At 35.1% G+C, this 26679-nt stretch overlaps 1 protein-coding gene across 4 annotated transcripts in view; it reads left to right on the plus strand.

Annotated features, from left to right (window-relative positions):
- Window positions 1-26679, plus strand: part of POT1 (protection of telomeres 1) — a 58050-nt gene that overhangs the window by 17823 nt on the left and 13548 nt on the right. For all 4 annotated transcript variants that reach the window (XM_068996178.1, XM_068996194.1, XM_068996201.1 and 1 more), the window contains exons 8-12: window positions 6075-6205; window positions 12519-12809; window positions 16713-16868; window positions 23000-23160; window positions 25579-25667. In XM_068996178.1, the coding sequence (XP_068852279.1) occupies window positions 6075-6205; window positions 12519-12809; window positions 16713-16868; window positions 23000-23160; window positions 25579-25667 (828 nt within the window). The remainder of the gene's footprint in view (window positions 1-6074; window positions 6206-12518; window positions 12810-16712; window positions 16869-22999; window positions 23161-25578; window positions 25668-26679) is intronic.

Consider the following 26679-nt stretch of genomic DNA (forward strand, 5'->3'; position numbering starts at 1 on the left):
TAAGAGACATCAGTCAGTTTAGGCAGGCTGGTGGAGATAAGAGGTGAAAAAAGTTCTTAAAGAAGATTTGTCATTTGTCCAGCTACTTTAACAAGGCTTTGGGGAACTGAGGACTTGGAACATCTTAATTAGACAAGCACTGATTGCTGGAAATCATTAGGGCTGCCATCCATTCCAGATATGTAAGAACAGTGAAGTTAAATGCACCAACTCTCAAAGTAGCATGTCTCCAAAGCAGCTAGGAGAGATTTCTTTCTCCTGAGTTATTTGTCAAGTTAGTCATTTCGGTTTCTTAAGTAGTAGAAATTTAATAGGGAAAATGATTATTTATTTAACAACTAGTCCTTGCCTAAATGTCATTAATAGCTTCCTGATATGTTTTCCCTGTATATTTTCAGTTGGCATTATTAAAATAACACAATAATATCAGTGGAGAACAGGGACACAATTTGATGTTTCTTATTTATGAAGATAGTTGTAATTCACTTGCTACTTTATAATGAAAATCTCTAAAACAGTTTTAATTAGTCTGGGGTCTTGAGTAAAAATATTCACAGATCAGTCAAATATTTCAATGTTGTTTTTTGATTTTTTTTGCACAATCCAGAATGATGTTTGCTTGAGAGGGTGCAAAATGGTTGATGATTGTTCTGCATTGTCAGGGCATGAAGTGGCTCTTGTCAGAATATTCTGTGGTTGCATTAGATCTGGCCCAATCTGGCACTAATACATTCTTTGTCTGATACTGTAATAGTAGAATCATGTAGCTTTAAGCTGATGCCCACTGGAAGCATGGAAAATGGGGCCACTGTACTTAATCCACATGGGTCTTTATTCACTATATAGATATACCCTGATGCTGCTCCTTCTTACACATACTAAGGCTTAAGGCTGAGGCTTTGCACTGTGTTCCCACTGAAAGTGAGTACCACTGGAGGGGTACCTAATTTAGTCTTGTCTGTTTATATAATCTATAATTAAAAATGCATAATTGCTATTACCATTACTGCATTTAGGTGAGTGTTAAAACACTAGTGAATGAAATGAGTTTTCAGTGTATAAATTATTTTTTACAGAGAAAGTTGTTTTAGCTAAGCACACTTTTGCTGGGGGCATAAAGTTTGAAATGTCTATATATGAGAACTTCGTGAGTTCTGAAAACTGTCCTAGAAAGTACTTTGGGTCTTGCTTGGTAAAAGAGACAGATGGGATTTTGTCTGCTAGAAGATCTGTTGGAAGTGTTTGAAACTCTATTCTCTATTTCTTCCCCAGTAATTTAAGAGCCTTAAGATACTTTAAATTTTTAACAAAGATGATATTCTCCTCTCTCTCCTCCCTTAATCCTAAGGATATCTCAAGTATTTAACATTGAGATTTAAAAGAAAAAAATGTAAATAGAAGAAAAAAGAGCCTCTGTCTTTGTAGTGTCCAATTACAGAGATTATGTGCTTGACCATGAAAGTTTTAGGACATTACAACATGACAGTACTGCTTCCCCAACCCTTTTTTTTTATGGACCCCTAGAGATTAGAATAATGTTCTTTTCCCTTCTGTTCAGAGTGGTTATATGCATTTCTTTTTTAAATAACCACTGTTTCTTATCTTAAAGTATAGAAGATAAATAAAAGATAAAAAGATATTTAAAGGTAATGAAAAAAATAATAAATAGTTGAATAAATAGTTAATAGAAATCTCAAGACAGATACTTTGATCTGCAGTTTACAAATGATGGCATTGAAACATCTGTTTAGCCAGATGCTTCTGGTAGTTACTGAATTGTTTGTATCTCTGAAGTGTATCACCATGCTAGAAATAACAAGCTCTAGTAAAACAGTTTGATTCTTTAGAGGTTTTGTTTTGGGCTTCTGCAATATATGTTTGTATGTACATGTGTGTATACACACATGCATAGGAGTTTGTGTACATTTGTACTAATTTTCTTCTGTCTTGTTGAAATATAAATGGTAAATTGACTGGGTCAGCTGCTTGGTGTTAATGCAGACACTTGTGTATTGAATGGCCTCAGTAATTCTTGAAAACAGTATTAATGTTTGAAATCATTTTGAAGAGAGAATAATTTGCTACAATAATCTCTCTCTTTTTTGTGTGTATTGAAATAAAAGAAACAGAAGGCACTCTTTAATTAGACTCCCTGACTGCTAACAACATTGCCCAAAACCTTTTTATCTCTTTGAAGGGTGAAGTTACTGGTTCAGGGTAGTGGGTTTTCCAGTAAATGTTATTGAGGAATACGTATGCGATTGCCCAAAGGGGGAAGTATAATTAGATCGATGCTTTCCACCTTAGCAATTTATACAAGCATATTTGTCAGGAGCTGCTGAAGTCCTCAGTAAAACTACAATAAATGTTTAATCAGTAAATCCTAAACAACTTGTTAGTCCTACAGTATCAATAACTACTAATCTGGAAAGCTTTTGTAGCAGTTCTGGTTTTCTTAGGATGACTGAAAAGTGCATTTGTATGTGAAGCTGTGGGGTTTGGGGTTTTAGTGTTTGTTTTTTATCTATCTGTACATACTGTGGAGAAATGCTGATTTTCTGTTCATGCTAATGACCGTCATAACAGTCCATTAAAGAGTGGAATTGTAATGACATTATGAAAGGAAAGCTGTAACCTGAAGAATGAATCTAGACTGCCATGATAGTGGAGGCAATTCAAGATTTTCATGACTGTTACAGGGCTGCAAGAGATTCATGTTTCAAACTATTTAAAGTCAGGACCTAGAACCTTGACAATCAGCATTCTCCATGCAGATAGTGTAACCTTCTACTGATTACCAAATAGTTGTGGATTTTTTATGAAATGAAGTAACTCTTTAACAGGTTATGGAAATTGTATTCTTAAAGAACAATAAGGACTAATCTGAAGGAATATAAAAAGCATGTAAGATGCATGCAGACCATCACTCTATACTTTCATTTAAATTAAAACATAAGTTATGTCTCCTTGTTTTCATAAACACCAATTCTGTGCAGTTAAAAGCATCCTTCCAGGTAGCTATCCATGGCAGGTGGTCCCTCACATGATGTTAAGCCTATGTGAGAATACCTCTTCATAATAATTAAATATATTTTAAAAAAGGTAGGTGCAGTTTGAAGTTCTGTGTAGTGTCAGCTGAAATTCAGTGCTTTTACTGAGACAATGTAGTATGAAAGTAAAAAGCCTTCTTCTGTAGCATATAAATTTGCTGAACTGTGCATCCGTTGTGTCATATTTTTAAGACAGATTATTGCAAGTAAAATCTACCAGTGATAAAAATTCTCTTTTAAAGAAAATCAGTGGATTTTTTTAATCAGTGGAGTAAATTTCTCTAGTAAAGGAAAATTGACTCCAATAGGTAAACTTTCATTATTTGTTTATTTATTTCTTTATTAGCTTGGTAATGAAGGGATTTTGCTTTACTGGAAAGTATATTGAGAAAAACCAAGTGTGACCAATGACATTATATTGTTTTCTTTAACTCTGGGACATTATTTAAATTCAGCAATTCTGTTTAGAGTTTGACTCACTATTTTTTCAGAAAAATGAATTAATTCACTGATCTATAATGCTACTGTGGAAAACAGAAAACAATTCTCACATTTCGGCTGGAAAAGAAAAGACAGGTGGCTTTTTATTTTTAACTTTCAAAAAGGACTTTGCTGAACGATGATTTCATTTAAAAAAATCAGTCTTTATGCTTTGTTCTCAAAGACCTCTATTGTAATTAGGTTTATTGTAGAAGTGATGTTTTGAGGTTATAGTGAGGAATGGAAGACTAAAGTCACAGAGACAGAGAACCTGTTTATGTAGAATGTGTTCCCTGGCTATGTTAAGCAAGTGCAATACTTTATACTGCTTTGACTAAGATGATTATCAGTCTTACATGCTTATGCTAATTACACAGAAAATTGAGGCAGTGTGTTAACTTCTACCGTTAAATAGGCAGCTGCACATGTATGAAGCTGACTAGGCTGTATAATCACAGCATCAAAGAGTAACCACAATTCTAATGTGAAATTTTTTGATGTTTCCTGTTGATTCTGATGTTGGATTATATCAGTGCACTGTAGCATGTTATTCTATATCCCCAAAGGATTGTAAATCTATGAACCATATGGGTTTTTTCTTCTTAATTGCTCATTTTGCTCATATTTGCAACAGCTCTTTTAAGTTAACCTCTAGAATTCATACATTCAAAAAATCATAAAATTCATAAATTCATGTATCCAAAGAAACACATCAGTCTTTGGATTACAGTAGTAAATGCTTGCAGTTTTGTCAGCCAGTGACTGGAGTTTATTCATGACATTCCTGGCATAAAATGTCAAAATAGACTATGTGGACCTTGTGCCTTTGATGGGAATGTCAAAAAGAGTGATCTCAGCAACTTTTGAATGCAAAAGAAGATAATTTATCATTATTGAGTCTATGTAAAAATCTTGGGAAAGAAGAAGAGTACTAGTTTTATAGAAATACAGAAGGTTTTTATGTATGTAGGAAAAGTTTTATTTCTCGGTGAGCCTTCAGTGGATTTCTTTCACCACTTCATTCACTCAAATCATGAGGGAATTTAAACTTTTTAGTTTAAATGATAGCAAAATTTAAGGGTATATGTGCTGGAAACAGAAGAATATTTCTTTTGAACCACATATTTTAATCCAGTCTTACACACCTGTCTTCATGTTTGGGGAATCTGTTCAGAGTTTACGTGACTATGACTATCATCTTTCTATGACTGCCTTCCTGTAGCTTTTTTATATAAGGCAAATCTGCTAGTTTTACTAGACTGAGAGCATTCTCTTTCACAACTGTCAAGCAACAATTTACATGTTTGCATCTTTGTAACGTGCATGATGGAGATTCCATTGACTTTGGTTTAGAACTACGGCACCTTTGTTCAGTTCCCAAATACAGAAACTCTGGTGTAGTGTCATTATCACTAATTGCCTCATAGAATTACAGCTAAGGGAAGTTGGGGTTTTTGATCCTTAGATTTTTTTCTTTCCTGTTTGGGTTTTTCTCTTTAAGAGATGACTGTCAGGGCAAAACAGATTTGATTTGGGGAATTTAATTCATTGCCAGTTAACATCTAATCGAATAAATTATTCAGATATTGAGAAACAAAGAAACATTTGAGCACTTAGGGAGAACACCTTTCCTCCACCTTTCCCAGGTTCAGCATCACTCCAGGCAGCCCTCCTTCCTCCTTCCTACCCTCTGTTCCTCTGGCTATGGCTACAGGTGTCTCTTGGAGGGGCAGTAGGTGGTACAGGAGGTTGGGGGCAGGATGTAGTGTTTCTTTCTGCTGCTACTTGGTTTCTCAGGTAGGTTACCAGCTACCATGTTGAGAAAGAGCAAATGTGCTTTTACTGTTTTACTTTTATAAGGTATCAGAGCACACATGCTTCTGTAAGCTGAAATGGAAAATACAGGTTTTATTTATGTCATCTGCAAATACTGCTCTGTTCTGGGCTGGTCTGCATTGTCATCTTTGTATCTTGTTTTAATTTTACTTTTTAGATCATTATTAGAAGTGAAATTCTATGAAGTTTAACTTCAAAAGGGCGTATTTCATATTTTTACCTTGTAACTACCACTGTGTGACTTTATTCTTGTGATATATCTATCTTGCATATGTTGTTGAAGTGAAGGATATGTAATTTATGCTTTAATTTGCTTTTAGAACTTGTAGAACTCATTACCTTTTTGGAAGGCTGTGCAAAATAAATCTTAGAGAATGATTTTATAAAATTGTACATATGCTCCTCATTTGGTAGAACAAGTAATTGAAAAGTGAAAGAATAGCATGCCTGTTGCAGACAGAAAAAAAAGGATTGTGTGTTCTTGCTCACAGAGCTGTGCTTAATCACACATTTCATTTTTGGGCTAATTATTGGCAAAATGGGCCAAACTTCAGTTGTTATGATAGTGTAAAAAAATTAACTTTGAAAGAGTTACACAGATCATAGCAGAAAAAATTGGCCATAGGGCTGTTCCTCCCAAATTTAATATCTGTGTATTAATAATTCCATAATGCCTGTTATTCATTCAGACACTTTTCTATTTTACAGATTACTGCTCAGTTGTAACACTTGTGGACCCATCAAATGTGAAGTTAACATGCACTCTTTTTAATGGAAATCTAGATTCTCTACCAAAAATTTACAAAGTTGGTGATATTGTTCGATTTCACAGAATAAAGGTATGTACTAGGATATGGGGGGTTTATGTGCTTGCTTTTCTGCAGTGAGAGGACCGTAGGAATAATTTAGTTCTACATGTAAAGAGATTAACACTTGGAGACATTGGATAAAACACCTGATTGTTAAAACAGCTGTGGCTATGGTATGGACCAAAGCTGAAAGGAAACTGACATTTTTTCAACACCAACAATATTTATTAAACTACTTGACAAAAAAATCATGAAATCATGTGGTACTTCTAGATGAAAAGAGTTTAACCGAGATAAATCTGCACAATTTATTTCTCTTTGAAGTGGTAGAATTGAGGAGTTTCTTTATGTCTTTTGTTGTGTAGCAGTTTAGGTCAGCTGGAGAGTCACTCCAGTAAAGGGAGTCTGTCTGGGCTTGTTAGTGTGCAGTGTGCTCCAGCTGCTGCTTCAATGTTTTCCTGCCTTACTCCCTGTTCATCTGTATCAAAGGGCATGCAGGAAACTGTTTATAGCTTTGATACTGCTTCTGTTGGATGTTTTTTTTATGCCCTACAAGAACCACCCTACAAGGACTGAATGGAAGTCTTTTAATTCTGGACCATACTTAAAGAGCTGCATAGTAGGACCAAAGATGTGATTTTACCATTAATTTGCAACATAACCATACATAATTATATATTTGCTTTTTGTGTAAAATAATTATAGCAGAAATTAATAAATGTCATGAAAGAGGCCAGTGGAAAAAAAAAACAAGCCAAAAAAACCCCAGTTTGCTTATTTGAACACTCTTGAGAGATCTAGGAAATTTAGGATTGTACAAAAGGATGATAAAAGGGATAAATATCTGTAGTGCTAAGCATGTACATTATGATATGCTGTAGCAGGAGAACAAAGAAGAAAACCCCATGATAATAAATATAAAAAGTGGTTAAGATTTATCCAGTATTTGAGTTTTGTACCACTGAGATTGTTAAGAAAGAACTTAAGATTTTCAGCAACAGTCTTCAGTTATTCCTGTATATTACAAGTGTTTACAATTGAGAGAGAAATTAGCTAACCTATTCTGGGTTAGTATAAGGTTTCTCTAAGGTCATCTGTTGATATAATAAGAGTGGAATTAAACTGTATTTGTGTTTTGAAGCTTGTGTTGCTGATCAGTACTTGAGATGTGTTATTAGTCTTGGAAGTTCATGAATTTAACTTCAGATGGGAAAGACACTAAATTTTAATATTTTCTCTGAAGCCATCAGGATGAGTGTTATACAGATACACTCATTTCAGAAATTCAGTGGAGATAAAAACTTTTTTATTGCTTCTGAAAACACAGTGCACATTTTATAATATAGATGTGAAAAAGGAGAAAGTAGAAAGGAGCTGGTCAAAATAAAAGAATTGAAAAGTTGCACAGCTGTGGTAGGTCCTTATTGGATTTCTAAGTACACATTAAGAAAATAAACAAGACCACTGTCAGGAAATTTATATATAAATTTATGCAAACATAGTATTGTCTAACTTCCACTATTTATTTTTATCAGAAACTTACTAAGGAAACCTACTGATAAAGCACAGGTTAAGGGACCTCACCATTCTGATTTGGCATCACTTTTTTGAGGAGATCATTCTAGAATCCTTGTCAGTTGGTACTTTATCATTCTCCAAGATGATGTTCTGGTATTTAAAGAGAGCATCTATCAATTCACTTCTCATAAACACTTTTTTTTCATCGTGGTTGAGCTGTTCTAAGTGGTTTCCAGCCCTAACAGACCGCCAGCTGCTCACAATTTGTGTCTCTTCAGATGCAAGGGCTGAGAGCTTGTTTAATTACTTTCAAAGTTAAAATGATCTAGAGTCACTAAGTTGCCTTTTTCTGGATGGGAATGTTCGGACTATCCCAGACTAAGAAACAGGTACTTTGGAACTTTTCATATCTGATCTGAGGAGGTAGAAGTCTGACACAAAAGCCTGGTGCCAGCTTCTGGGAATGAACTGGGAGGGGGAGGACACCTCTTTCTCTTTCAGCCACAGCCAGCAATAGTAGCTATGAATACTGTGCAACACAGTTTTCAATTAAAAAAAAAAAACAACAACTCTTAATTAGATTTCTAATTACACTTTCGTCAGTTCCTCCTTCACTCTTCTTGTGCTGTTGTCTTCAGGCCTTAATCACCTTGTCTTAGCTTTCTGAATGGAAAGCAATGAAAGGTAGCAGAGGCCACAGTCTGTCAGAGCTGTGCTTACCATTGAGGACAGATAGATATACATAGTCCTTAGAGTGTGTGTTTACGTTCTGTCTGCTCCAGATGTGCTTTCAAGGGACACTTCCAGGAAGTTGATATTGATAGCAAACACATTTTAAAAATTACTGCTCCCAGCTACACTATTGGCTACTCATGGATAACTTCTCATAGTAACAGAGATGTTGGCAAGATCTGATGGTCAGAGCTAATAAGAATTTAATGAAGATAATTATGTTAGAATTACTCTGAGTAGACAGTAATTTAATTTGCTTAGTATTTGTTGCAGAGAAGGAAAATTTTAAGTGTCTTAGTAACAGAATTGGGAAATTACCTAGTTGCAATTACATTTCTGTTAGTATTTCTTGAAATTGGTCTTTATGCACATAATCTTATGATGAGTTCTAATGCATTATAGAATTTAGTGATTGCAGTACTGTACCTGGGCTTTCAGCCACAATCAGTGCTCTACAGAGATTGTGGAAGGCAAACCCCCCATCTTCCAATATAAAAGCCAGGCCTGTGATCTATTTGTCTAGTCTATCGTCAGGGCAAAGGAGGAGTTTTCTTATGTGGATTTTTCTTGGGACTTCTTTTTTATTGTTCACTGTGAATGCTCTTAATATCTTAGAATTAATGCCTAATTGTTATACTGTTAAAGAGAGGGAAGAGGCAGCCTGCTGGTACTGGCTAAACCTGCAATATTGTTAATTTTCTTTTAGAAGGTGCCCGCAGATGGTTTTGGTAGTTCAGTTTTCTTCTTGTTAGATTTAAACATACTCAAAATGGTTTAATTTATACTTCAAGTGACTTCTCTATTTCATTAGTATCTCTCTGTTCATACAGCTGGAGGTACAAGTAAACCACGATTACATTATTAAAATGTAAGAAAATATAATCATCATACTGTATTATCCAAATTTGTTTAGACTATTTACTTAAGATGAGACAACATTTACAAAATATAAAGAAATATACAAGATGCATTCTGGTGGGTTTTTTTCTGACAGGATACTTTTCTTCATAAAAATATCATCAGTGACAATCATAAAAAAAATAAAATCTTCCTTAGTATAAAAACATGTACAGTAACTTGGTATATGTTGTTTCCCTAGGCATTTTTTGATATTCTAAGATGATCTGTGACTGCAGTGGTTTCATAATAGTCCTTTGCTTCTATAATTTAACAATCAGTTTTGATGGAAAACTACCTTGGAGATGCTATTATTCCAGCTTTATACACTACTTACTATCACACTTTTCCATTTAGTGAGATGAATAACACCATCTTCAGTAAAAAAAAAAAAAAAATACGGCTTTTACTTTGCTGTAAGTCTATTTATAAATATTTCAAGATTAGCTTCTTTTCAATAACCATATTCAGGATAGTGTTGTACCCCATAGAAATCACTAGAATTTATTGTCCATGCAGTTTGTTAAGGTGACATTTCACCTATTGTTCTTTAGTTTACAAAAACTGTGCCAGAGACTCCTGCAATATGTATTGGAATTTACTTGCTTGCTTAGAACAAGCCAAATGTATTTTTTCTGCTCCATTTTTGTCCCAGAGGATATTTTTATTTAGCAACCATTATTTATTGAAATTATTTAAAATTTTCAGGGACTTTTTAAATAGACAGCTGTCTGCCCCACTTCCCTGTTATCCCCCCATTCACCCTCCCCCACCAGTTTTTTAAAAAAAAAATCACCATGTCCTCTAGAAATTACACAAAATGTACTGAAGGGAATTGTCATATGCAAAAGTCCCAGATTGACTCTTTTCTAAGTCTAATTCAATTTCAAAACCGTTTGGAAAATACAACATGCTTACAGTATCAATGCTTAACTTGATCTGAGATTTACTTAAAGAGTGCCATAATGAAATAACATTTGCCCATAGAGTTTGTTCATTTTACATTCCAGCGATCCCTCATCGCTTTAGCAATGATTTATTTTTAAAGGACAAGCCCAGAGAATTTCTGTTGACCATAATCTGCTCTGTGGGTCTGACATAAATAATTTTCCAGCTGTGAAATAGTTTGTTCTGTAACCCATTCTACATTTTCTTCTCCTGTTTCTTCTGTTGTTCACTAAATAATACTGTTGAATTCTGTTTATGTGTGAGAGCTTCTGAGTGGCTTCTCCACCTGCCTGAGCCTAAGGACATCTGGTTTTGCTAAAGATCGTTGGTAATTTTCTCATCAGGACAGTTGAGACTTACCTTCTTATATATTTTATTTATTTTTATTTTATAATTGCCTTTTTCTACATTAAGGCTGATTTCAAATTCACTAAATGAGGGTACTGAGAGATGTCAGGAGTTTGAGGTCAGCCTCCAAAATGCTCAAAGCATGACATAAAGGATTTGGGAGAAAAGGAAAATAACTTATGGTGAAATATTGGTGGAAGTCCAGGGAGACAAAGTAGTTTCTTTCTGGTTTCATGAATAGTTTAGAGCCTTCACAGAAGATTAGGACAGTATTTTTACTAAGAAAGAAATCAAGATATTTTTATGATCATATAAAAGAATTAGTGAACAAACAAATGGATAGGTAAATTAGAAATCAAAACACTTTGAGAAACATTTACATGTCAGACAAGATATGAAAAATACTCTTGAAGTATATTTTGATACAGGATGAATAGCTAAAAGTGATGAAAGAGAGTTTTCCTCCCCTCTGGATGTTACCTGTTTAGAGAACCTATGGAATATAAGGCCAGTGACAGCAACTGAAGTAAATATGTGCATTTATATTAGATAACATCTTACAGGGGAGCATGTTTTTCCAGATCATGGATAATGGGGAGCAAATTGATTATAAAACTACGTATTTTCCTTATTCGTCCAGAGGCTTTTCTTGTATTTTTCAATATTTAAATGTAAAGGTTAAAAAACTAAAGCTTTGCAGTGTTTCACTGAAGAAAAACATCATGAATTGGTGTGTTCCATTGGTGAGGTGTGAAGAATGCTTAACTAAATTGAAGTTTATCTTAGAGATGACCCTTAATGCATTTATGCATTATGTCAAAGTAGCAGGGATGAGAGGAGTTCCTGTCACCAAGATTGAACTGTTTTGTTTATGAATTTCCAAGGTCAATGAATGCTTGATTTGTGCGCTTTTTAAATTTCACCCTGTTTATAAAATATAGGCCTAAAGCATTGGGAATGTTTTGCTGTTTATAACTTCTCACACACATTTCATGTTCTGTACTTTAAAGTCAGTAGGATTCTCAACCATTTAAAAATTGAGCCCTGGGAATCCTGTACTGGACTGTCTCACAAATGCTGTGTTCGTGCGTGTCATCGCTTATTTGGTAACCCGACATTAATTAAAAAGGGATGGATCAAAACAGACGGTTTCAGATTTCTGGATAATGAGTCATGCAGTGCTTTGATATAGATAAATCTATAATTGGAGGGAGCAATAAGACTAGACTAGATCCTTGAAGGAATGCTTCAGACTTTAAATACTGTTTTATATGGCAGCAGATACACAGCTAAATCAGCAGGATTCAAGAGGCCTGCCACATGCAGGGCAATAGACATTGAGTGATTGTGAAAGCTGTATTCATAATTCAAGGAATGAAAGCTCATCACTGTTTGCTTTATGGAAAAAAAAATACCTCCTTGAGCTGATATTTTCTTTTTCAGTTCCATAATATTGGGAAACGGGGCTATTGTAATGGGCCAAAAACAGAAATCCATAATAACTGTGCTCTGCCATCACCCTGCTATGTAACCCCTAAAAATTAATTTCTCTTGTGCCTTAGTTTCCCCATTTATAACAGCAATCCTGATGTGTTCCCCACACAAATATTTTGACGTGTGTAAAAATACTCTGCAGAGATGCTGTATATTTACAGTAGGTCTTAGTCTGCCTCTTCAAAAATTGTTTGTGTAAGATTGTATTTCTGCTCATGCATTTTGTTTTCTTATTAATATTATTTTTACTTTTTGTTTTGTTTTTATTTTGGCTCTGTTCTCCCAATAGAACCAGGAACAGAAATGATCAATGGTCCATTTTTTATGCACATGATAAAGCAGAAATATATTTGTTTTTCCATGCAGTGCAAACTTTTTTTTTTTTCTCATTCATATTTTATTACAGATCAGGGAATACAATGGACAGATGCAGGGAATTACCAGTGCAGGATTTGCATCCTTAACATTTGATGGAACTGTAGGAGCTCCAGTAGTTCCTCGAACTTCTAGCAAAGCATACACTTTCATGGATGAAGAACAGAAAACAATAGAAGAATTACGTATTTGGGCAGCCAGTAATATTTCCATCTCTGGACCAGCAGCAAAATTGTCTGGTGTTCAGCCAATGCTGTTCTTTGATCTCACTTGTCAGCTGGTAGGAAAAGCAAAAGTGGATGGATCTTCTTTTCTTCTAAAGGTAGACTTATTTTTTAAAATAATTTGTTAGATTAACTAAGACACTGTGATACATTTTTCAGTAAAAAAGACATTAATTTAAATAATATTATGTAGAGAAATATTTTGAGGGTAAGCAAATCTGTGATCCTTGGCCATTTTGTTTCTCTGGGAAGAAAATGGAAAGCCCAGTACTCACTGAAGTTGATCACCTGATGCGGTTTTTTAGAGAGGTTTATGAAGATGGTGTTACATAGATCACCATTTCACAAAGATTTGTAGATAAATATCGCAAGACTTTTTAACCTTGAAAAATCTTGTTGGTTTTAAACTTTATCCTTCTTTTTTAGTTAGCAGCATTTACTGCTTGTTTTTCTGGATCTGCTGGATATGATTAGTGGAGTAAGTAGCACTGTAAAAAACAAATGAATGGATTATGTTACCATGATGGATTTCAGGTAGCTTCTTTTAGTTATAAGTAAGCACTTTGGGCATCAGTGCTCAGTGAAAATACAAAATTCAAAGAGCCACAGAACAGGAGAGGAATTTCTGAAGGTGATCCTTAATATTAGGTAAATAAAAAGGAGGTCTCCATATATTCCTAATTTTAGCTCAGATGTATCAGTCTGGTGTTATTCTAAAACTCATCTCTACTTATTTTTTAACTTGATCGTTACAACATGAGTAATGATCAAGCTGTTACTTTCCATTTTATGATTTCATAAAATTATATATTGGTTCTACTGTGTTAAACTGTATTGTTACAATATTTTTAGAAGTAGCACTTGGCATTGCTCCTTTATTGAAGTAGCAAAGATATTTCACATACAGAGCAATGCATTACTAGACAGAAACACACCTTAAGTGCATGCTATAACATATTCTGCAAGTGCTACAACATTTCCATTGTGAAATAGATGTCAAATGAGACCCAGTAAAATTTCAGGACTCTAATTAAATTTTTCATTAGTAAGTGTATCTTCAGCATTGAAGGGCCCTTTGCAAGGACAGAGACAAATACTTTCTTAAATTATTCCTTCTTTACATGTTTTTCTGTGTTGTAAGACCTGAAGTCGATTGTGTCACTTTTGTACAGTAAAGGTAATGACTTGGGGAAATCTTAGGATTGATTTAGGAAGGCAAAAGTTTGAGGTCAAATAATGGTAGATCAATTTTTTAGCATAAAATATTAAATACTTAAATGTGTTACAATACATTGTATAAGCTTAAAAATGTTATGTTAGCATTCTATTTCTAATTTCCTCCATTTTTCAACAATGGCAAAATCCATTTCTCTTATCAAATATTGGTCATGACAGATCTCTGATTCTTTATTTGATTTGCTAAATAAAAAATCAAACAAAACAACCAATTCAATATGAGCTCAAATTAAGTGATTATTAAATATTATTTTATTGTATTATTTTGGTTATACATTTTATAATAATAATTTACGTTTATTTTATTCCAAATATATCAGTTACATTAATGGTTGATTATACTATGAAAAATCATTACTATTTTAAGCACTGATCTCATGTATATAGTGGAGATTGCTTCAAAGACAACTAAAATAAATTTCAGCAATTTTGTGCATCACCTGTAGCATAACTTGTAAATTACACTTGATGAATTAATTGCTATTTGCACAGCAGCAGAGTTGGACATGGTATAAAGATGCTATCACTGACCTGTTAGTGTTTACCATTTTCTGAGAATTTCGTTATTCAAATTGGTGAAGACTAAAGAATGCACACTAGTAATTATTCTGTCATTTATGCCTTTCATAAGAGTTTTATTATTATTCTTTTCTTCCTTTCTGTCTATCAGTTAAATTGTGTACATTAAGGTAAGTTGTACAATGAGCATATTCTGCTGAAGATAGAAACAGGTATTTTGTCTCTCTCATTTCAGTGTTTTCCAACCATGGTGATCAAAGGTTATCACTAACTTTTCTTTAGCTCCAATCTGTTTACGACTAGTAATAGAACAATTTGTTTCTTATTCAGAATTAATTTAACCACTGTTGGGTTTTAGTCCAGTATTCATTTTTGAAACCAGAGCAGTTTGAAACCAGAATGTTTTCATGTTTTGTGTAAAGTAGAGCTGCCAAGCTCCTCAGGTAGAGAGCTTTATCTGTTTTCATATTTGTGCAAGGAAAAACCCAAACCCAACTACTTTTCAAAGGATTTTTTTTTCTTGTAAAGAAACTTCACTAACTTATAAATTCCTCCAAAAGATGCCCTGGTGCCAGCTCTGTTAGTTCCTCTGGCGAAGGACATTTTAGAACTAAGTCATCCTTCTTCTGAACAGGGAGTGTGCATGCAGGTTAATTTAATCCGTTTGTCAGATCATCTCTCCAATGCAGAATTACCAAAGTTTCCCAAGTAAAGCCAGTAGAAAAGTAATGGAAAACTTGACAAACTTAAAGGTTCTTTATTTTGTCAAAGTGATTAAATTTGTAATATATGTGCTCTAAATTTGTTTTCAAGATGAGTTCTGGAAAAGATGTGATAATTCAAGCAATAGGCAACCTCTCTCTCAAAGGTGGTTTTAAGTATTTCATGGTACAGGATCAGAAGATAATAGGCTTTTTTTAATCTGTGGCAGCATATACAGCCTCATTATCTGGGTCCTTCAGAATACACTCTTGGCAACATTAATTTGATGTCATGGGTCATTTTCACTGTGAACAGTTTTCCCTTTTATCTCTTGATTTTGGATGCATATTCTGTGAACGATATTCGTTGTGCATTTATACATGGCTTTGCTGATTCTTAGATCTTTTCCTGTGGGTCTGTTGATCCAAAGCAGTTAAGCATAAGGGTAGAAAACCTTTAAAATCAGGCTTTGGTGTCCTTTTTTGTTGTGCTCTGCAGTGCCTAACTCATGGGACAAAGCACCTTGGTATCACAAACTGTCTGAAAATTGAAAAATAGGTTCTCCTATTGAACCTATATGTATGAAATCCTGTGAAAAGCAGCATTTCAGAAGTATAGTCCAAATGCTTCTAGATTTTTATTTTACTATGGCAGTATTTCAGACCATTATTTTTGAGTCTTTGAGAGGAGTATATCTGCAGAAACTCAGGAAACCATAGTTTACAGAATGATGTTTGGGTTAAGTGGTAAGATTTTCTTTTCAAGGTGTAAAGCCTGTCAGTAAATTTACCTTTTCACAACACTTTGAGAGCTGAAAAATAACTACTGGTATTTCAGTACTTGGAGTGTATCAAGGATTTAGCTTTAGGCAAGCAAGTTTTAGAATCCTTGTTAATAAATATAGGTTAAGTACTGATGTTTTCCTAAGATGTTCTGGATAACTAGCAGTGTATACTGATGTAGGAGATCATCAGTAATTAAGTCAATAGGTGCTGTGTACTCAGTCTTCACATTCTGTAGCTGGAGTGGTTAAAAAACCCCTATAGAAGGATTAAAATACTAAGTACAGACAGTTGTGCATATGATGAATTCTAAGAGTTGTAATAGCTAACCCTGAGATTGTCTCAGCTGGTCAGAGCATGGTGCTAAGAGCACCAAGGTTGTGGGTTCAATCCCCAGGTGGACCATTCACTTAAGAGTTGGACTTGATGATCTTTGTGAGTCCCTTCCAGCTCAGAATATTGTGTTATTCTGTGCTGGATAAACAGCTGAGGTTTTGTTAGAGCTGTTCTTTTTGGTTTTTTTATTTAAATATTAACTAATTCCGGGTCTTAATACTTGACTGTGTTCTCTGTAGAGGTTATTTTATGCTCTGTAAGGAATAATAATTTTTAAAATCCCATAAGGTCTAATCCAAGTATTTTAAGGACTTCTAGAATGAGATTGCAACTAAGATTCAAGCAAAATAATTTTTTTAAAAAGTTGTTTAAAGCCTGAGACTAAAGTATTCTGAGCACATTGAAATAGTTCCTTTGTTGTTGTAGGTGTGGGATGGCACAAAATGTCCCTACCCCACATGGAAGGTGCCTGTGGAAGCAAAAGACCTGGAAGGAGAAAAAGTTCTTCTTCATCAGCTGAGAAATCTAGCAGTGGACATTCTAGTCTATGATAATCATGTACAACTGGCAGAATCACTTAAGGTAATGCATAGTTTGGTATTTCAGACTCTTTTTTGTGGCCTATTTTCTGCTTAGAAATCACTTCAGAGAATGCATCAATTCAGTTCTGCTGTAATTAGTTTTATGTGCCTCTTTATCTTTCACTGTATTTCCCATACCTTTTATTTGAATGCAAAACTCCTTCAACATGTGCTAAACAGGCTCATTACCGAAAAATTGCCATGAAAAAAATTCTTCCAATTAAGCAGTTCCTTCAAGATACTGTAATATAATAGATAATACAATGAAAATAATGCACTTAGAGAATGTATTCTATGCTTTAGAATTATTTTAAAATTATACAATGCAGTGTTAAACCTGTAGTCCTGTTAAAGACCTTTAATTCTAAAGTCAATAGAAGATTTTCTGTTCTATAAACTTCTGCAGTTTGCAGTGCAATCTTCATTTAGTAGGTCAGTAATGTTGATTATGCTTAGATGGAAAAAACAACAACACAATTAAACATTTGATCTTCAGCAATACTGCCATCTTGCTTCTGAATACAGGAACTTGGCAAAGACTTCATCTTTCATTTCATGCCTTGCCCTCTATACTCCAGATCATTTTTAAGAAAACACTGACCAGAAAATAAAGATAAGTGATAACCATTTTTTCTGCTGGGTCTATTAGCAGACATGAAATCAATTTGATAAATTAACACCCATTCATAAGTAAATTACAGATAGCAAAATAAGTGTAAGAATTAGTGTAAGAATTCATAACAAAACTGACAGAAGTATTTCATTATTTGAAACTTTTATTACTTACGAGTTCTCTTCTAGAATTTTTCTCTTGCTAACTGGTGTAAAAAACTGATGTTCCAGTGAAATATTGTTTTGAATATGAAGAAAAAAAGTATTTTAGTATTAATAAAACATATTTTCCTGAGTAGCTGATAATAATCCCTTTATTTTTCTTTCCCACTTATATTCAGGAATTTAATCGCATATTGAGTATGTGATGTGTGGGATGTCTTCATCATCTTTCTCAATTTTTTACTTCCTATCTACTTGCTCTTTCTCATTTCTGAAGCATTTTTACCTTTGCTGGATACTGCACTGTGTGGTAGAAGCTCTAATAATTTCAAAGGAAATTGTTAAGAAACCTCCTTTGACCTGTTGTGGGTGTTTTTCTCCTTCTGGCTACATCCAAACTTGCAGTAGTTTCAGTCACGCAAGCTGTAGAAGTTTCAGAATAGATAATTTTTGTACACCACTTTTTACTTGCTTGTCTTAGTGGAGTTATCAAATAAAAAGGGCTGATATGCTGACAATTAAATTTCAGAAATATTTATTAATTTCAGATTGCAACACATAGAATTAATTGTACTTCACAGAATTTTATATATATATATATATATGTGTGTATATATATATATATGTATGTATGTATAAAATAAAATCTGGGGGGAACTCTCCTAAAATTGAAGGTTTTATTAAAGGTTTTTAAATACTAGTGGAAATCATGTAATATCATAAAAAAGTATAATCAAAATATATATGGTATTTTACTGAGTTCAGGGTCTTGCTATGCAAAGTGTTTTTTAAAAATTCGTGTATGTAACAATATAGAACTGGAGAGTGCTTAGTGCATCCACATGCACCTGCTTAAGTGTGATTAGGTATTTTGCCAGTTTGTGGTTTCAGAAACAGTAAAAAGTGCACTATTTTTCAATCATCGCTTCTACATTTAACACTAGCTTAGAATGGCCTTTTTAATGTAATTTGTTACAGAATTTTTAGGTTACACTCTCGCCTGTTGTTGTGTGCCATTTGCAGTGATAGTTGCAGGTTGGAAATGACGTTTTATGTAGGAGCAATCTGTTTTACACAACCTTGATAACAAGAAGAGCAGATTTAAAAAAATCCTGAAATACATGTTCTTATTTTAAAATGATATCTGTAGGCACATGTTCAGACAAGGAAGCTCTGAATAAGTACTACACAGAGAAAGTGGGTAGTGTATTACAGGGAATTTTTGGCGAATCCTGGAGCACAGTGTCAGGGATATTGCTGCAAGAGTTTGTTAAAAACTTCTTGTTTAGATTGTTTGTCCAGAGAACACTGAAGATATGAGCACTTTATCTCATTTTCTAAGACAAATAACACTTAAAATTTTCAATGGAGAGAACTTTATTTAAACATTGAAGGTATGTTACGGTTGATACTGTAATTAGACTTTTTTTCCCTATATTTACTGGCCTCTCTTTCCTGCTGGGTAAGATTGTGGCTTTTCAGAATTTGGTGCCTTAACACAACACAGAAAGAATTTTCAGAAATCTCATCTCTAAAGTAGATTATTACCTCGGTCATAAGGACATGGCAAGACCTACAACTAAGCAAAGAAAATGGTGTTCACTTTGCTTCAATTTCCCTCTTCCTTTGGCTACCTGGAGTGCACGAGGCACTCATTCTCATTACTGTAGAAACCCCAGCCTACAACTAATGGTCTGGAATACAGTTGCTCCACATTCTTAAGCCCTTCTTATGCCAGTTTTCCAGAAGTTCTCAGGGTTCACTGACTTTGCTGTGCAGTTTGGGAATAGGTCTGTGACATGAGTTTCTCCATCGGGGCATTTTACTTAGGTGGTAAGCATCAAGATGAGTGAGTGTCAGTGGTCAGTCAGTGCACAGCAGGGGTCCAGCTGCCCGCAGTTGGTCAGAGATTTCCTTATGTTCTGTCTTTCACTGAATGTGTGGTCCTTGCATTCCTCTTCTGGCTTGATACCATCGATTCTGTTTATTTTATGGATAATACAATTAAAACAATTAACCTTGAGCATACATACGAGTCCTAGTCCATAGTTTCACAGTATTTGCTCTGTGTTACCTATCTTCAGATGTAGAATTTGTATATTTTCAGCTGTTTCTCCCACCATATCACATCATGTCTTTTTTAACAGTAGTTTGGACTAAGAATTCTTGCTTTCTTAGTGCCAGAGTCACATTTTCAACATACAACTTAAATGAGTTACTACATGGCTGCAATAAGTAGCTTCATATTTTTCAGACCTAGGTAGCATTCCTTTGACATGTCAGTTGTAGTCTCCCACTTCTGTCTTTTTACTCACTGAAAGGGGAAAAAATCCCAAAAGACAATACTCCAAAGTCCTTCAAACTCTTAAATGGATTTAAGTTTGTATTTCTTACTGCCAAGGATGGTGCCCAAATGTTGTGTGTATGCTTTATCTCATTGGCAGAAAGCTGTGCACCATTTACTCAGTAAAATTAGACTGCTGATGCAATAAAAATGATGACAAAGAAATCTCATTGAATATAATCAACCATAAAAATAGGCATAAAAATAAGCACAGGTGAATTTGTTATGTGATTCCTGTGGATAAAGACAATTTCTTGTCATGAGTGCCTTTTTGGACAAACATGAATATTTACCTGCCATGATAAATGCTGTTATGAATTCACCAGTGTGAATGTGAACACAACCCTATATGTTTTGAAATAATCATGAGTATTTCCTATGCCAAAAAGTTGTTTTAGTCAGCTAGTTACAGGGAACTGCATAAATGACTTCTGCATTTCAATTCTGTCTAGCCTTAATATGTATTCTTTAAATAGTCGTATTTGAATTAAACTAAAAATAGGGTATTAGTATATTTTATATTATTGCAAGAAATGTTTCTATACTCCGTTAATTTCACTTTTAAATGAATTTCCTCTAAATGAGGTAAGTCATAAAGAGAGCTGCTGTAAAGTCAAGTAAGGAGCTGGTTTTGTACTAGATTTTAGTGATGTCTCTGTAAATTGTGGTGTTTAATGTAGATTAAAATTTCTTCTTAGTCAAGTATATAAAGTGCTCGGTCTGCAGGTGTTCTGTAAACAACAGAAATGCAGTAACATTTTTATCCATAATATCCACATTTGCTCTCTGCTTTTAACGGTAAGCAAGGCTGCCTCCCAAAGGAATCCACAGAAACGGCATCCTGTCCACCCAGGCATCTCTGGGCTGACTTTCAGAACCTTATGGACTTCTTGAGTATTTGGCAATGTTGATTATTATGCATCTCTTTTTTATAATTTGAAGTGATATTAAAATATATAAAATAATAACATTTTCAGAAAAGGATCTACTAAGTGTTTGTATTGGAAGATTATTTTATAGTGATGATAAGCCTTGCAAAGTGAATGCTGCACTAAAACATATAGTTCAGTTGACTTCTGTGTGAATTTCAGCACACAAGTTTAAAAGGCAGACACAGCATTTTATATTCTTAGCTTCTGAGCTCTTCTCTCCCATATTTAATTTTTTGTGTTTATACATAGAGAAAATACTTATTTTTTATATGCTATTTTTGAAAAAAAGAAATTTGTCAATCAAAATCACCTTTTCCTGCTTGTATGCAAATTACTCTTGGCAGTAGGGAAGTAGTTTGTTACTGTTTTATTTACATAAGGTTATTCCATAAGCAGAACTTAGCTAAGAACTTTTAAAAAAAACTTTCTCCAGAAATATTTGTCATAGTCATTAGATTAGTCTTACGATATGAGTGTCATTTGCGCTTTTGGATATTCAACATAATTAGGTGAAATCAGCATTTGGAAAGGGAAAAAAAAGTCTTTGGATAAGCCTCTTAACTGCCATCTAAATGCACAAGCTGTCCTGGTGGTGCTTTGAATGAACAAAATGAGCAACCTCCTAACAGTGTAGATCAATTAAAAGTCTGGTAAGAGCTCCATGCCAGAAGCAAAATAGGTGCAGGCTGAAGTGCACTTTTTATGTCTGTGCTGCCACAATTGGAAAATATGCTGCCTTTTTCAAGTGTGATTATTGTTTAAAAGAGCAGTTTGATATCCACATTATGTAGTCATAGTTTGCTCCTTGATACAAAGGAGGATTCTAGACACAGGTTGCTGCTCCATCTGCTTTTATGCATATACCCATGTGTTTAAAAGTGTTGTACTATGACATGACCAATCCAATCTAATAGGAATACTTTTTCCGTTTCTGCTGGTTAAAATGGGACCTGAAGGTGAAATGTGACTTAATAAACTGGCTGCTGTAATACTAATTTTAATTGAAGTAAATTTAAAATAATTTGTCATTTATATTAGGCTATTTAAAAGATGTTTAGAATGAATATAAATCCAGGTTGTTGAATGTGTGTAGCTTGCGAGCTGTCAGCTGGATCTCAGGTAATATATTTGGGTAACTGTGTAATTGAGTCTCCAGATTATCTATCTGTACAACATTGGGCTTGGTTTTGTTTTGTTGGTTGGGTATGTGGGTTTTCTTTGGGGGGTAATGGGAGTGGTATTTTGAAATAAATGCAAAGTTATGAAGATGTGTTCAGCACTCCATAACTTCTTTTTTAATAGGTGATTGTATAAGTTAGCCTAAGTCCATTTGTATAACTTGACAAAACTGTTTCAGAAAACACAAAATCATTGTAAGCAAAACAGGAAGCATATTCTCCATGTACCTGAAGAGAAGATCTAACAGACATAGGAAAAGTGCCAAGATCTTTCAGTTTCTAACACATGTTGTCTTTTGTACTGGAGCTAAAAAAATGTTATCCGTAATGTAAGAGTAAGATATGATGGAGAAATCTGAGTAAGCAGATATGTTTGTATGTACATGTAAACAGATAGTAAACTGTGCACGATGATGAGCAGGAGGTCAATTGCTAAATGTGATCATACATGGACCAATCACAGGACGTCAGTCTCTGCGGGGTTGTGTTGGGAATATAGAAGGCAAATTGTGCCCTCAGGAAAGGAATGTATTGACTCGTTTCATCTGTCTTCTGCAGTCTGTTTGAGAATCAGATTTACTACAAAGGCTTATTCTGGTTCTGAATCACCCTTTGCTGCCAGTAATGTTTTCTGATAAAGCAAAACAAGCAAGTCACATGGAGAGGTTTTGCAGTTTCCGTACTTGAAAATACTTAAAACCCACCTCGAAACAACCCTAAGAAGTCTGCTCTAGCTGACTCTGCTTTGAGCACAGGAGTTGAACAGGGTAATCGCCAGAGGTCCCTGCCAGCTTCAGCTGTTCTGTGATTCAGTTAAAACAGGGAAGAAGCTTCTTGAGTACTAAAATTTTCCATGTAAATAACTAACTATGTTATCAAAGTGGGTTTTTTTTTTTTCTTTCAGATTGGAAGTTTTCTGAGAATTTACAGTATTCATACGAAACAAGCAAGTGCTGACAATGAAGATGTCTCACATATAGAATTTCATCTTCATGGTGGCACCTGTTATGGTCGAGGAATAGGAGTCTTGCCAGAAAGTAACCCAGATGTTAAGGAGCTAAAAGCGTAAGTACTATGTGTAGATGTTTGGTTTTTTCTAGCTGATTCTTGAAAACTCTAGGCTAATGTAACAGCTGTACAGTTTAGAATTTTAAATATATCTAAGAATCAGAAACTCAAGAACAGAACACGTCTTTAGCACTACTAAGATGAAGAGTATTTGGAGGGATAGGTAAATAAAGGCAATTTTTTCAAATTTAAAATCCAGTAGGGCTTAAGACTTCTATTTTATAGTGCTGTAGTAATAAAGCCTGGCCATATTGACATACTTATGCTGTTTTATAGTGGCATCACCTTGCTTCAGGAAATAAATTAAGCATATTTTAAACGTGTGTGCTACTTGAAAGCAGTGAGATTTAAAGATATTCAAAATGAAGCAGTTAATTTACATTCTTTACTGAACTGTGTTACATTCATAAGGCATCAGAATCATTTAGTTTTAAAAAGACCTTTAAGGTCATCAAGTCCAACTGTAAGCCTTGTCCAAGTCCCCCACTAAACCATGTCTCTAAGTGTCCCATCTACATGACTTTAAAACACCTCCAGGGATGATGACTCCACCACTTGCCTGATCTGCTTGTTCCAACACTTGACAACCTTTTCCATGAAGAAATTTTTCTTAATATCCAATGTAAACCTCCCCAGGCACAACTTGAAGCCATTTCCTCTCCTTCTGTCTCTTGTTGCCTGGGAGTAGAGGCTGACCCCACCTCAACAACCTCCTGTCACGTTGTTGTAGAGATAAGTGATAAAGTCCCTCCGAGATTCCTCTCCTCCAAGCTAAACCATCCCAGCTCCCTCAGCTGCTCCTCACAGGACTTGTGCTTCAGCCCCTTCACCAGGTCATTTTCTGCTGGGCCTCTTTCCAACCACTCTGCCCCAGCCTGTAGCACTGCATGGGGTTGTTGTGACCCAAGTGCACTCACCATGTTGAGCCTCATATACGTGGCCTCGACCACTACTCCAGCCTGTCCAGAGTCCCCTGCAGAGCCTTCCTACTCTCCAACAGATCAACACTCCTGCTCAGCTTGGGGCCATCCACAAACTTACTGAGGGTGCCCTCAATCACCTTGTCCTAATCACTGGTAGAGATACTAAACAGAATTGGCCCCAGTACTGAGCCCTGGGGAACAGCATTTGTTAGTGGCCACCAGCTGGAGGTAACTCCATTCACCACCACTCTCTGGGCCTAGCCTTCCAGCCAGGTTTTACTCAGTAGATAAGCAGCCATCCAAGCCATGACAGCCAGTTTCTCCAGGAGAATGCTGTGGGAAACAGTGTCAAAGGCTTTACTAAGGTCCAGGTAAACTACATCCACAGCTGTTTCCGCATCCACTAAGCAGGTCAGTTTGTCATAAAAGGAGATGAAGTTGGTCAGGCAGGACATGTCTCTCATAAACCCATTCTGGCTACATCTGATCCCCTGGGTATCCTTCATGTGCTACATGATGGCACACAAGGCAATCTGCTCCACGACCTCCAGCACTGAGGTCAAGCTGACAGGCCTGTAGTTCCCTGGATCACCCCTCTGACCCTTCTCGTAGATGACCATCTACAGTAATTTTCAGTCTGCTAGAACCTTCTCACTTATCCAGGACTGCTGATAAATGATGGAAAGTGGCTTGTTGAGCACTTTTGCCAGCTCCCTCAGTATCTATGGGTGGATCCCAGCCAGCTCCTTAAATTTGTGTGTGTCTAAGTGGTATAGCAGGTCAGTGACCATTTCCTCTTAGATTATGGAGGCTTCATTCTGCTCCCCATCCTTGTCTCCCAGCTCACGGGTCTGGGTACTCAGAGAATAATTGGTCTTACTATTAAGACTGAGGTAAAGAAGGCATGAAGTACGTTGGCATTTTCCTCATCCTTTGTCCTTCCTATGTTTCCCCCTACATCCAAAAAAGGATGGAGATTCTCCTTAGTTCTCCTTTTGTTGATTGTATGTTTGAAGAAACTGTTTTTGATGTCTCATACAGCAATAGCCAGATAAAGTTCTAGTCAGATTTTGGCACTTCTAATTTTCTGCCTGCGTAACATCCTTGTAGTCCTCCTGAATGGTCTGCTCCTTTTTCCGAAGGTTATAAACTTTTTTCTTCCTTAGGAAAGGCTAAGTAAGCAAAGTCCATATTCCATTATCAGGAATTCTGTTTCCAGTAGTACATATTTCTTCTTGCACAGTTTTATGTTTAATGTTCCAGAAGTGATTTGGAAAGTGTCTCATCTGCATCATTAATATAATCTCCTGCAACTTTTGGCTCAGTTGAGTTTTATTTCTCTGCTGGAACATTTATGTCTGAACATTATACCTGTATATTGATAATAAATAGGTTTCATATAAGTGTCTGTGTAATCCTGTATATATATGTGTGTATGATGATTTATAAAAGATTTCTTTAAGTTATAAAATATTTAGTAATTTATCTTTAGATTCTTAGAATCTGTGGATCTGGCAGACAGTCAGAATATGGAAAACATGTGTTCAATGGACTTAGACAGCACTTTTGGCAATGTTACAGGTAAGAGCATCTGAAAGCTGATTTGCTCTTTGTTCTAATAGATATGTATGGTCAAGATAAGGTCACGGTTACTGCTTCCCTATGTGTGTAATGTTACTTTCACATTCAAAGCTTTAGAGAGTTCTTTTGGTTTATTAGACTGGAAATTTACATTACTCTTTCTGTCTCCCAGCACAAGCATTTCATATTACATGGAAAGATACTTTCATAGGAGTCAGTGAATAAATTCTTAAACACAGGTGGTGTTCTTAATCATACTATATTAGATCACAAAGCAGAGTTATGTAAGTGCCTCCCTCTAAAGGGTGATTCCAGAGGGACAGGAACTGAAAACACTACTAACAGTTGCCTGTTGAGGGGCCCTTCTTAAGCCATTGGATGGAAAGTTGTGTCAATGGCAGAGCTGTATGGTGCACTTCCATGGAACAGTGATATCTTATAAACTGTTCTACAGACCCCATATTATTTTCTGAATGGTGTTTTTAGCCCAAGATAAGAGTAACTAAAAGGGAATTAAACTCTAAAGCTGGTTGGACGTAGTCTGTATCTTTGCTTCTAGCTTTTAAAAATCTGTGTTACTCAGCCATTATTAACATAAAAACACAGGACATTTCTAAAAGGATCCAAAAGTCAAGAATAAATAAATGCTTCATGTCCAGTCCATAACTGAAAATTTTGAAAAAATTTTGCACTTATTTACTGCATTCTCTGTGTGTAGTAGAGGTTGTTCAGAGGAGGGACCAGGCAGTTCATATTGGTTTTAGAATAATATATTTATGTTCTTGTCCAGAAGGATTACAGGGGATGAATACAACTTATGTCAGCAGATCATTCATAGTATACTTCTGAAAAATGTTCACTTTGATAACATTACTATTTAATGTATATGCTAACTTCCCCTCTAATATACTAACTCTTGATACACAATGTTTGTCTCCTGCTTACTCTGCTTTTGTTGTTGTTGTTGTATTGTTTTCATACATTATTGGGATTTTCATTTTCATTTGTTCAG

The sequence above is a fragment of the Aphelocoma coerulescens genome, chromosome 1A (assembly GCF_041296385.1).
Source record: "Aphelocoma coerulescens isolate FSJ_1873_10779 chromosome 1A, UR_Acoe_1.0, whole genome shotgun sequence".
Lineage (NCBI taxonomy): Eukaryota > Metazoa > Chordata > Aves > Passeriformes > Corvidae > Aphelocoma > Aphelocoma coerulescens.